Raw genomic sequence first — 14,141 nt, 5'->3', positions numbered from 1 at the left:
TCATTACTACTGTCTGGCTTTACCAACTTGGCACAGACAGTCTGTGGTGATTCGCTCACAATCTGGCAGCAGTCTCTAATTGGTCTTTTGTCCAACTGGACCCTCGGCTACACATCAACCGATTTGACTGACCAATTATGGTTAGTGACAACTTTTTTCTTCTTAATCTTTTTTTTTTTTTTTTTTACAGCAAGAAAATGCATTATACACTTGTACATTTTCACGGAAAAACATACTATTATACTTTCGTCATAGTATTAAGTTGTGACTAACCACAGAAGAAATCTGATAAAGTTTATTTATGAAAAACAACAACAAAATTTGAAGCCTCTTCTAAAAGATGATTTTCTCAGCCAATCAGAGCCTCTCTCTGATGGCTGTTCCCTGAAGAGGCTACCCCAAAACAATTTATATTTCATTTATTGATATGATCCATCCACAATTTGTTTAATGACATTTTTTAATTATTATCCCAAAGTGCTTTGTTAAGAATACTATGATCTCACATTTTTTTCAACTGCGTAACGCAAATGATATGGACGAGGCCATGGATAGGCAGGTCAAGACAGGGTTGTATAGTGGATTAATAATGTCTAGGCATTCAAAGAGTACTCCCTACTTAAAGCACACTTTTGAGCATTTTAGCCACCCACCTTCTTTAGCAGTACCTGACAAGTATAAAACAGTCGTTAGTACCAAGCACCGCACAAAGCACACACTCTGGAATGATGAAGTGATCTCAGATCGGGTTGCCTGGCCTTCTTGAAAAGTTTATTCTGCTGTTGTGCTAACTCCTACTAGGGCAAACATACTCCCTTTCTTTGACACTAGGATCAATTCCACTTATTAGTTTCTGCGATTTATTGGGACAATAACGGCCTCAGTATTAATCCCGCTCAGTACAATGGTTCACTGGCACGACCTACCATCCAAGTTCCCAAACGCAAACATGCCTGTTTGCATTACATACACAGAGGCTGGGGCACAAGTCAATGGCACTTAGTACCGTGTCCTAGCGCTACTCTAAGCTTAGCGGGCCCCCGGAATTCAAAGCAGCATTCCCACGGAAATGTTGCAAAATATTATAGCTAGCATTTGCCATGCAAAGAGGGTCGGTGTGAAAAAAGAGGAATCATCACCATTTTTTCTGACTATTCCATCATAGTAACTTCTTTCAAAGGAAAGGCATGTTTACACATTAACCTCCAGAAAGAATTAAGCTTTAGAGTAACAGAGTTACATAGTTGAGCAATTTTCATGGAGATTTTCTCTATTCATTCACACCTATGTTTGTTTTAATCATAACTATTAAAATAACAATTTTGTCATAGCCATCACTATCTGTAGTGATGGAGACTCAGGAGTGACCTTTCACTTGGAGAGGCATGCCTTTCAGCCATGATATAGCACCAGAAACTTTACTCTACATTATAGCTGGCTGTACATTTATCCTCTGTAGGTATAGGCAAGCTAGCTAGCCTGTTTGTTTAGCCACTACATTACAGTTGCACAGGAAAGTAGTTGGAGGTCCAAATGAAAAGCAATAAACAAACACACCCCTCTCATGAATATGCAGTAAGCTCCTCCAGATGGAGCAATATCGGCTCCTGGTACAGTCTCTTACTGTAAACCTACTTAGCATAGAAAATAACTCTCAACTGTTGACATAAGCTTCTATCTGAATAGCCAGCAAATTAATTATTCTAAGACACAATTTACAGCCTGGACAAGGACACTCTCACAGTCACTTGAGAGGCAGCTATCAGGAATCTCTTTTACAAAAGGGGGTGGATGCATTTAGTGAGGGATGGGAGGCACTAGTCTACAGTTGTCATCTCACTATCAAGAGAGTGACATGGCTGTAAAACTGGAATCACCCCAGCAGCCAAATTGGACACATACTTTCATCAAGTTCTCGTTAAACATAACATAAAACCAGAGTGGGGTTTTCTCGTGGTGGCAGTGGCAACACTCAAAAATGATTTATGATAAATCAAGGAAAACCACTTCATGCATTATAAGACTGACAGTTACTATGGTCGCCAACACTTTCTGGATTTTGTTTTTTTTCTTTTCCCTCCCATCTGTGGTGTGAATGGAATTTTGTTGATTCAGATTGCTGAAAATGCCATGGAGAGCAAATTACAAACAGATAGAAAGTTTATAGGACAGAGTTGGAGGGATATCAATAAAAGCATACTTTCCCATTTAATTGTTGGTAAAAACTAGTGCAAAGTACAGCGGGTATCTGCTGCTAGTGCACTCACTGCTTTCAGATGGTGGAAATTACAATACCCCCAAAGCCTGTCAGAGACTTGGCCTCATTAATCATTCGCTTGGCTGGTGTAGTGTGGTACAACCATAAAATTAGCATTAAATGGCACCACAATTCAACACATGCTTTTTTTTCACTCTTAATGCCATAGCATGGTGTAACCTGCTGAAAAATATACCACTAACACTCTCAATAAAGAAGTTATCCAATGAAATCGAGAAGAAATCATCACTGTAAATAGCACAGAGGTGTCAATGATTTTTAACATCCCCCCCCCCAATTGCATCATTGTGACAACATGTTTGATAGTTTGTTGGCACATTCCACCACTGTGATGTAGCACATGGTATAAGCGTTTATAATAGTTGGCTAGTTAACAGGACTGATCAAATCGTTCAAACTTCAGGGATTTGCTTTTCTCACATTATCGAGCACCGTTTTTGCAAAGTTCTTTTACTCTCTTTCCATTACTCTCGAGTGTTTCGATTACAGTAGGTGATTTAACCACACTTTTGAAACAAGTTGCTCTTTTTTTTTAATTCTAAAGAGCACCTACGGTGTCGCGAACGCCCCCATGACATTGTGACTGACAGGACAGAATTGTAGGATGACACAGCTATTCTTGTGAAATCCACCAGTCTAACAATGAAAGTGACACCCAAAACAGTTGCCTTGTCAAAGAACTGTGTAGTATCAGCTTGCCTGCCACTGAGTCCCACACTTTCTCTGTCATCACTACTCGCCTAGAAGTTGAGCTCTGTTGGGACAGGAATTCCCACCTTTGCTCCGCCTCCCTCAAATGACAGAACACACTGGAGAATATATTTATAATGTCTGCTGCAAACAAATAACACAGAGACACTTTTTTCCCCCCTCATAAAATGTTTAGCAAACACATCATAAATTCAAATATTTAAAAGTGTTAATAATTTTATGATAACTGAAGTAGGCAAAGTGAGATCAAATTTATTCAAGTGGTCACAACCATAAAAAAATAAAAATAAATCTTTAGGATCATGCACAACCACACAAAATAAACTACCAATTTACCAAATGCAATTTCAGATTCATAAACTGGTTGGGGTTAAAAGGAAACGTGATTAGAATCTAATCATAACAATACTTGCCAGTGTTTCTTAAAACACATTAACAACCAAATATCTAAATTTAGCGGGAGTAGTTAGGATCATATCATTGGAAGAATTTCCACCAACATAGAGGGGGAACAATTTAATCATCCACGCTCCAGCTGAATCTAGAAATTTCTAAGTATGTAATTAAAGAGGGGAGCACTGCCAGACTCACATTAGCTTGGCTGACCTTGAGTATATGTCTACAAATAGGTTTTTGGCTTGTATCTGGTGTCCTTTTAATGACAGTAGTCTCCAGCTCATCCCCCAGCCCTGAGGAAATTCAAAACTCCGCCACATTAGCGCATGAAACCCAAGATATTTCCCTTTAACAACAAATTTGACTTCCGTACTGGCTTCCTTCATTAAAATGAATGGTAAAACCCCCACCTTCTAATAACAACCCCCCCCCAAAAAAAACCTCTGCTTTTAAAAACAGGACTACATGAAAATTCACAAGACTGTGATGCAATCCTTGTCAACTGCTAATAACCATATGTAAAGATGAAATCACTTGCCCAGAAAGTTGTTTAATTATAGTTAGATGAAACTGGCATTTTTTTTTTTTTTGTAATCGGTGAGCCCACTCAGGGATATCTACTTGTGTCATAGCAGACATACCAGAAGAGAATGTAGCCTTCCACCATAAACATCAATCATGACATGTCATTTCAGTTATACACTTGGGACTCACAGGAACAACCAGGGCAACAAACTTAGATCATTTCTCTAACTTAAACTCACTGAACCCCCTTTTAAAATAAGAACCAATTTGCAATTTAAGTATCAAACTTCAAATGGAAAACGCAATAAGGAGGTGAATTCCGCACACTTTGTGATGGATACGTTTCAGGATAGACTCTGTTTTTGAATGTTATAACTGAAACATGAAAAATCTTCGATGCAATTTTTTTTTTTAAATTTGTTGTCATTGACAAAACTGTCAAATACATTTACAGCCACTATATAATAGTATTCAGCGTTTTACATTGCTGGCATTCAATGCTACAATCTCTTCCTCACTCACTTTCATTCAAAATTAAAGTAAAAAGAAGATAAAGTGAAAAGCTCAGTTGTAAAAGCTTTGAGTCTACTCATGCGTACGGACACAACCAAATGTCGGATTGACAAAATTTAATGGCATGACGACACTTTTTTTCTATTTTTATGGTCCAATTAAAGCTTTCGTTGACAGTAATTACAACAGATTAAAAAAAAATAGAACTGAATAAGAAAATACACACACATATACAACGTTAAAAAGTTTTAGTGTCCCCCTGCACCACTGATTCATTCATAGTGCAATAAGACTCAACCCTGAGAAAGGAAAAATACACAGGAATGAAAACAAAAAAGACAAAGAGTGAATCGGCCTTACCAGTTATTGACTTGCAGAATAGTTAGACCAGTATCTTGGGCTAATTGTTTTTTCTGTTCTTCTGAAGGGTAGGGGTGCTATAAAAATGAACAAAAGACACAGTGAAAATGGGGATTAGAAAAAAAAAAATGCTTTGTTGTCGTGCAGAATAACGTTAAAATCCACCAAACCAGGCGACCTCAATCAATAAGTGTTACTTTTAGAGTTTTGTATGGAAAGATCTGAATGAAAGGAAAGTTGGGATGTAGACAACAAATCGTTTTCAATGCAAATCGGAGCCCAATCAATGGCGAGTCGTTCAGATCATGAAAACTGCCCTGAATAGGGGATTTAGGTTAAGCTCCTGATTTGTGTCAAAAATCATACGCTGACTAACTGACTGCTTTGAAAACAAACCATTCACCATCAGACACTTGTTATTTTTAGGCGTTCTATTTTTGCCAGTAAACAACTTTTTATAGTTGTCTTTACACAGAGAGAATAATTCTCATAGAACCATTCAAATATGCAGGACACCCGCCCTTTTTTGAGTGTGAAATAAATTATACTTTGGTTGCAGAAGCAGTAAACTGCCAAGTGGCTTTCCTGTCGTCCTATTAATCGAGCTATTATAGGTCAATTAGCATCTTAATTAAAGGACAGTAAATCCACAATTAAAATGTTTTTTACAGACCTCACAATTGATGTTAGTATGTGGGAAAGAGCATATGTGAATTTCAGATGTGTATCTGTGTGTATATACCTTACGGTTAGCAAATGTTTTCAATTCAATTAACTAATATGGACTTTCAGGATGCATATTTAAGGGAGCTGGGGTGGAGTATCAGGAGGAGATTTGGTTTTAGTGTCAGTAACTGGGTATATCTTATTGAAGCAACTGTGGTAATAATTGTAATAAATCAGTCCACGATAATGTAGCACAAACAGTAGCACAAACAGAAAAAGTGTCTTTTTGAAAAGTTATTTTATATCATTTAATTAAAGAAAGCCCTGGACAATGAGGTAAAATTTCTTCACTGATAACTCTTAAAATACTGTTTGTCATTTTTGAAGAATGGGAAAAATTGACTTGTTGTCATTAACTAAGTTACATCTAATACATAGTATAACAATTGATTTGAAAAAGTATACAGCATTCTCTAATGTAAGAGCACAAAAGTGGAACATTGCAATTATAAAACAACTCTGTTATTTATCAAAGTACAATATGTTAATACAGTAACAATTAATGTATGTAACATATGCAACAACAAATACTTTTTTATTTTTAAAATAATTTTAAAATATTAACTTTGCAAAATCCTAAACATTCAAAAATTTGAATCAGAGAAATAATTTTGTAAACAAATATTTACACATGAAAATCAATGTAAACTTGAACTTTTGTCTTTCTTAACAATGTCAAAGAAACAATCAATTTCAACTGATGGCCTTAAATCACGATCCTAAAGTAGGGAGAATTCCCATTAATTGTATCCTAAAATGATCTGAACGACTACTAAAAATAAATGATGGGCAAAACACAATGATTTCCATTCGCTAGACATTAGCAGATTCATGTTAAATTATATGACTAGATAGTCCTTCAATCCATGCAAAGTAGTATAAAAGGAATCAAGAAGGCCATAGTTTTTTTCTTCTCCTCAACTTGACTTTCTGAATAAACAAAGTCAAAGTACAAAACAAAGTAACTGTTATACCATGTGTTTATGTTTCTAGTTCAACAAAAGATTAAATTCTAAAAGCAAAACGGCTTATACTCTTATTGGCTATGAAAAAACATTAGGGTTGTTTTAGTGGGAAGGTCAGTCTGAAAGATGACAACAAAAAATGAAAAGAAAACAGCCAGAGATCTCAACGACTTTCAAAACAATTATCAAATACAGAGACTTTTGGAGAATATATGAATACAGTTTAAAATATTAATAACAGCCAGCTAGGGAAGTTTTTTTTTTCTTTCTCCACATTTCAAATACTGTGATGAATTTTTCATCAGTCACCGCTTAGCATTATGGCTTGTTAGGAAATGCCACAGCACTGGCGAAGGCACAATGAACTTGTAGGTCCCCCGAGAGTTGATAAAGACACACTCCATTCTCTCGGCGGCTCGAGAGATGAGTTTGTCATCCTTGCCGAATTAGCGAATTAGACATAGTAGATTAAGCATGCAAATTGGACGGTGTGTGCAGCTCATTCCGATTAAGACTTTCAGGTTAGGATGGTATGGCTCGGGTAAGAAAAAGTGTTGACACAACGACAAAGCTGACATTTTGGTCTCTGGCAAAAAAAAAAGAGGTTGACCAGAAAGTGGCAGACTTTTTGGCTAGGACAAGATGTCTCAGGCAAGAAAAAGAGTTGAACCGAAGACGAAGTCGCCCTTTCGGTTTGGATAGGAGGATAGCTTGGGTGAGAAAAGTTTTGACACAAAGAGGAAGTTTTGTTTCAGCAATGTACAGTATTAAATTTGGGGGGGGGGGGGTCATAATCACTTTTTCATATACAATAACAAATCCAAATTAGTTAATTAAATTTGGCTTAGAATTGAGAGAAAAATGGGACAATAGTTGAGTGTTGAAACTACTATTTTAAATTTAAAACAAATTTTTCATTGAACAATGCATTAAAAATTAGGGGATTTTGAAAGAAGTGAAAGGAGCTGATGTTGGTGGTGGTGGTGGAAATGTGAAAAAATCTTTACATTGTCCGTTGAAATGTGCCGATTACTTCAAATGTGACATGTAGGAGAAGAATAAACAAAAAACAATGCACAGGGAATATAAAAAATTACTAGTATAGGTAAGGGTGAAAATCATTTATTTCGGTATAATGAGCTTTTTCAATCACTTTTTCTATTCAAGCAGCACTTAAAGTGTTAACTCAAGTTGTGATTTATACGTCTTGTTGGGAACCTGTTATCCTTCAAAAATAAACATACTTGTTTAGCCTTGTTTACACATTGCTGTTAGTCCAGACTGATTTGTGGTGGTTGTGCCTCATCAATTAAACAGCGGCCTATTGTCTCTCACTGACTACTTGGTGGAAAAAACACAACACATGTACATAGGTACTAATGTAGTGTCCACACACACACACACACACACAATTGGGTTAATCTGCACCTTTCCTGTGTCAATACAGTCTCGGCTACAACAAGTGTCCTCTACTGAAACACTGTTTTAACTCCTGAAGACCCGGATTCTCGAATTGGCTAACCTTTGAGGGTCACATGATTTATAAGTCAGGTCTGTCACTTTTTACAGGTGGTATTACCAACAAACAAACAGTCAATAAAAATACTTTATCAGGGTAGGGGTAATATTTCATTTTTTTCTTCTCGTTTACATGCAGTCAATCACTCAGCAATGAAAACAAATAACTGTTTTCTTGTTTAGTTAAATTTTTTGTTAATGCTGCCCAAAAGTTCCTAAATACGAATATTCTGTAATACTATGTACGTACGTCTTCCCGACTGGAGTCATTGCACCACGAGCAAACCACATGATTAACCAAAGTATCTTTAATTATTTAATCCCCAGAATTTCAGACCCTTTCAACCATTATTTCAAATTACCGTATTCCTTAACACAAAACTGAGCAATTAAAGCAAGACACCTCCAAAGCTCACTGCTTCTGGTAGAGGCCAGTGAGGGAAGCTAAATTATAATATTATTATGATTATGAGATACTTGATTGATGGCGTTCTCATATTTATACCCTACAAAATTTCATCACCATGGTAACACTTGTCGCATCTAAAAACCCTCTTTGCAATAATAAATGATGAAATTAAAAACTGAATTACCAAGCTATTGAAGCCCCTAGTTAAACTAAATGAAAAAAAAAAATATATTCATAGTTTTTCAAAATATCAATATATTCAAGACCAATGAGCTGATGTGAATGGAAAGAAATATTATAAAATATTTTTAGCTAATGAAAAAATATAATGGATGACCAAAAATAAAAATTGCTGACCATATTATTTTTAGTGACCAGCTTTGCATCCTACCTATATTGCCTGAAATCTTAAGCAACTATAGAGTTCATCTAAATAGAGGGGATTTGGAATGGTAAAATTGCAGTAAAGGCTATTATACAGTGACCATATGGAGCGTAAACAGCACAATACTGCAGCAAAAGCAGTTGTCATATTTGATGCATTATACATTGAAAACTATCATTTATAAAGTCACACACATGTTTATAAGTCGGTACTGTGTATGTTTCACTTAGCATCACAGACAAGATCTCCTTTTTTTTTTTTTTCACATGAAAAGAGTATGAAATGTACACATGTTTCCATTTTACCGATCCAAGAATCTTCTCATTGAGGGAGCACTAAAAATATTATATATTTTTTTTTTTAAATCATATTTATTTCAAATACGTGTTTGGTAGGATTGTCCCAACTACGTGAATTGTACACCTTTGCTATAGCTAATAAACTTGAAAGTTGTTTGGGAAATGTATTGCCGATATTCTTAATAAATAGTCGTCAAATCTGCCTGAGTGATTGATTATTTTTTAAAATCCTTTTTGCTTATTATGTCATTTACAAGCCAAACCCCAGGTACAATTTTCAGCATTTCATAGGATGAAATTCACTCCAAAATGGACTTGCTTTCAAATTCGTTGACAGGCTAAAAGAGAGAATATGCCATAATTGCTGTCATTTAGAAATTATCTGCAATGATATAAATGACAAAATTGCCAGTAAAATAGTAATTTTGTGTTGACTTTATAACGGGATATAATCATTTGTAGAAACTAGCACAAAACAAAATGGCTACCCCAAGGCAATTTCACAGGAATTCTGAGGCAAATATAGTTTCTTTTTGAATCTCAAGTCAGAGATTGAAATGGCAATATATAACCAAGCGACAATAACAATTTTTTTTCTCTCTTTCCACATTTGTATGAAATGTCATGTGATTTATAGATAAAAAACACTTAGTTTCCTTTATGAACTTTTTTAGAAAGGTAATCGGAACTGCTGCCAAGACATTCCGTGAATGCGTTTGAAGCAGTATATTCATCTGCAGATACTTTTCAAGAGAGAGAGAGCAATTTCACCGGGTTTTCCTGCATGCTGAAGTGAAAGAACTTTAGCTGTAGTAATTTGAGTGTTTCACACAATACAAAAATGATACACGAATAGACTTGACAATTATGAAGGAAGCGCCGGTGTTTCCTTTTTTCATTTTCCGGAATTTTTTAGCCGAAAAACATCACAAAATTAGCACCTGTTTAAATTAAATGCAAAAAAAAAAATATTTAACCAACAAATTTTATTCCATGAAGGGAGACCCTGGCGAACAACATGCAATAAATTTGTCTAACCTGGCAGCTGTCTGCTCTGGCTGTACACAGGGCCAATTGCACGGAGAGTTTAGCATCATAAATCAATGTGGCAGAGGTCAGGAGATCACCGCTGCCAAATTGCATAATGGTTGGTGGTTGTTCTGTCCTCCAACGCTAGTCGAACACAACAACCGATGAACGACAACACTGTGAATTGCGTTATGGGCAAATTCTCTTGATGCTGTGAAGTAGTGTCAGGAGACTGAGTTTCGTCAGGTACAGTGCGGCACATAACACATAACCTATAAGAGTTTCCCACTATTTTAAAACACATTGTCTCATCTTTTACAAGGATTGAAAAAAAAAAAATGTATTGTCTGTAGACACACTGCCAAGAGCAATGTTTTTTTGTGTGCCTGGATTGCCTTTGCTTGACACCCCTACCACCTCGATTTTTTTAACCAATAGGTTAAGACCGAGAGTCAATATCTTAATACGGAAACCATAATCACTCACTGAAATTTATTTGTGTACCCATGCAATAGAATTATGAAAATATATAACCTAATTTAGAGCATAAAAAAATGTTACTTTGACATAATAAAGCGAGTTTATGCTTACACTAATAAGCTTATGTAAAATTTGTACACACAAAAAAATCAGAAGCAATTATTCATTTTGGTATATCATCGTGAAATTGACATAACAAGGCTCTAGATATGGAGAATGTGTATGCAAATGTGGGGGGGGGGGAGAGAACGGGAGGTGTAGGACATGGCAGGGGGTGGCAGGAAACACCGGTTATGGTTATGGTATTTTAATTATTTTTATGAACAATTAATTAATAAATATAAATTTACCGTAAGATGCTGGAAGAGCCACGCCCTCATAATATTGGTAGCTGCTTTTGGAAATATCCCTCGTTTCTTCTGTCTTTTACTACTTTCGTCGTTGTCTTCTTCGCCTGTACCGTCCCCTGATCCGATACTGTTATCCACCCCACCATCTGTAAATACGAACATACCGCAGAAATGTGAGATTTTTTACCAGTTAATTTGGAAACCGAAGAGATAGATGACAAAGCCAGATAAGAGAAAAACCAATGCTGGGGTAAACCTATCCCTTTCATTAGAATGGAACCTGTGTTTATTTTCCACCATAATTGGAAAGAAAAATAACATGTCAAAATTTTCACTCTGTCAGAAAATTATTTATGTAAAAATACCCCGATTGACATGGCCATTTTTTTGAAGCCAATAATAACACAGAGTATAATTTTCATCTTAATTCTGTAGATAAAAAATTAGTTAGTCAGTCGGATTAGCTCATCATCGGATGGAATTGGATCAATATCAATCCAATAACCTAGTGAAAATGTCAGTTCAAACAAATTTGCTAAAATTCCAGGGCAGAAAATGTTTAATAATATAAAATAAATAAGATAATAAAAAAAGGTACAACTTCTCAAGTGTAATGAAAATGTGTAAAAAAAAAAATTAACGAAATGGGAGAATAATTGAAAAAAAAAAGAAATAAATATATATTTTTATTCAGCATATTATTACGTAAAAATTTACTGAAATGTATCAGAGAATCAATACCATGCGAAATGCACGCATCAACTAGAAATGCTCTCAGGAGGTAGACTGGGAAAACATAAATTTATTCCTTTGCTGCTTAGTTTATAAAAATGCATGTGGTTAAATGATGCATTACAACTCTTTGATAAACATAGAATTATATGATCCAATTTAGAGGTTGCCGATGAAATATTGATGAGCCAGTCCAAAGGGTGCAAAGCAGAGAGCAAGACTCAGTGCACACGTCATGTGTGAAGCAACGGTCTCCATTTTCGTTAGGCAATAGTCGCAAATTGCTTTTACTATTTAAATTAACCAGAGACTTTTTTTTATTCTTTATTTAAATCAGTATAGACTGAAAGTTTTATTTTCTTCTGGAGGATAATTCAATGTACAGAAATATTTGCGTTTTTAAACAAAATTAAATTCTTTGTCTTTTTTTTTTTAAATCCTACAACATTATAATTAAATAATTATTAACCTGAAATAGTTTTCAAAATATATTGAGAGAAAGTATGCTTTAAATATGGAAATATATCATCAATATTCTGGCAACAGTACTCAGCTGTACAAATTCCAGGTAAGAGCAATATTAAGGTCCTTCACACAAAATGGGACCACGGTAATCATCATCCATACTAGCTTGCATGAATGGTTCTTTGGAAATGTAGGAAAAAAGACAAATTTCTTTCCAATTTTAGAAAAATCCTCTTTTCATAATAAAATCCCTTTAGAGATCCATGCTTTGGAGAGTGAAAACATGGTATAAAAGAGATTTTTGACCAAGTTAAGGGGTAGTAATATTTTACAACCCCCCAAACTGTTTAAAATAAACACTTACCCCCTACATGCATAAAAAAAAAAAAATCAGAAAAAATCTATAACAATTTAGAGGGGCACATATAATATTTACTTGGTAAAAAAAAAAAAAAAAAAATTTAAATGAGCAGGATCAAAGAATCATTCAAAACTACCAACAATTGCGTGACCGTGAAATTGACGCCAGCAATCAAACCCTATCGTTAAGACAGAAGAAATATTACTCACTCAAATTGATGAATATAAAAAACACATTTCGCATCGTTAATACCTGTACTTGCCATTCATTGGTCATAAATCATACAATACATAACTTCACAATCACAGTTTGTTTTTTTGATCGGTTGAATTTGAGCAGTTATACTAATTGAGCCGTACATGTACGCATATAAACTTAAACCAATCACCTTCATCTTGTCTTATATTATTAGTAGCTATATAGCAAGGAATGTTTTGACCTGATTGTCTGTGCTATCAGACTGTCATACCATTGGTGTCAAGACTGACTATTATAAACGTAATGATTTATGCCGTATATCAGAGATCCTGATAATATAGAAATATTTCCCTCTTATATAAAACAAGTGTCAATGTGGGCAGTATGCCAATATGAACATAGTGGCCAACACCTATCTACCTAAACAAAGAAGAAAAAAAAAGATTCAGCAACCATTTCTCGTACCCCTAAAAATCCAATTCAAAACAGATGAAAATTAAGAATTAAACGCATACTTTTTTTTTCGTTAAAAAAATATACTTTATGAGCTTGTTGTGATCGTAATGGATGATGTAGATACAGCAGTGAAACAAATCGGAAATGTTTACAATGAACACCCTATGTTTACGAGTGGTGGAACCAAGTAGGAGGTTCAGAAAACAGACCAAAACTATGCCAGAATAAAAAAAAAAAAGAGAGAGAGCAGTAGCAACAGTAATTTCTTTTAAAACACTGACGACAGCAACAGCAAAAAAGAGCTCTAAGCGTGATTAGAGTGACTGTGATCCTATCTGAGGATGTATACTACTATACGTCCATTTCATCTCCATGTATATACTGATCCCGTTGGGTACAGTGGCGGTGTATGGAAATGAACGATAGTGAATCTGCGTTCTGATCACTGCAGACACCTCTAAGTCTATATTCCAGTAACACTTTAAATGAGCGGCTAGCTGACAATATCAGATAAGCTACCATGCAATAGCTGTAGCCTGAGAAAAAATTACACTGATAATGTGGGAAGATAAGAAAAAAACAAGATACCACAAATAACGCAGCCTAAGTCTCCCTCTTAGTATAGTAGTGAGTTGATGATGATGATGATGATGTGAGAGAGTTGCTTAGCAACAAGCCAACAGGCCATCCTTCATCATACCCTGAGAGTCATACCCCCCTCCTCCCAAATCTTTGCTACAATAATGGCATACTGTAGTTGTTTATTTTTGGAGTGACCTCCAGTAAAAAAAGACATTTTGTGGAAAAAAAATGCAGAATCTACTGGTGATGAAGTGACGGAATCATAGCAAACAGTGTCTGGGCTGAATCATAGCAAAATGAGTCTGGGCCTTTTGGTCATTAACATTCCGTTCCTCACACAATATTTTTTTTTTCTGAAAGATTTCTTTTTTGGGAGGGAGCTAAAGAGAAGTTAGGAGAGAAA

The 14,141-nt window shown here is 35.4% G+C and overlaps 1 protein-coding gene across 11 annotated transcripts in view; it reads right to left on the bottom strand.

The window, feature by feature from the left end:
• Positions 1-14,141, bottom strand: part of LOC100329070 (Meis homeobox 1) — a 45,911-nt gene that overhangs the window by 13,280 nt on the left and 18,490 nt on the right. For all 11 annotated transcript variants that reach the window (XM_085492087.1, XM_085492109.1, XM_085492113.1 and 8 more), the window contains exons 8-9: positions 10,945-11,090; positions 4,784-4,860 (exon numbers count right to left, since the gene is read on the bottom strand). In XM_085492087.1, the coding sequence (XP_085348213.1) occupies positions 4,784-4,860; positions 10,945-11,090 (223 nt within the window). The remainder of the gene's footprint in view (positions 1-4,783; positions 4,861-10,944; positions 11,091-14,141) is intronic.

This window comes from Saccoglossus kowalevskii, chromosome 2 (genome assembly GCF_978046115.1).
Source record: "Saccoglossus kowalevskii chromosome 2, keSacKowa6.1, whole genome shotgun sequence".
Lineage (NCBI taxonomy): Eukaryota > Metazoa > Hemichordata > Enteropneusta > Harrimaniidae > Saccoglossus > Saccoglossus kowalevskii.
Note: the sequence above shows the minus strand (reverse complement) of the source record. Positions and strands in the feature narration are given on the sequence as shown.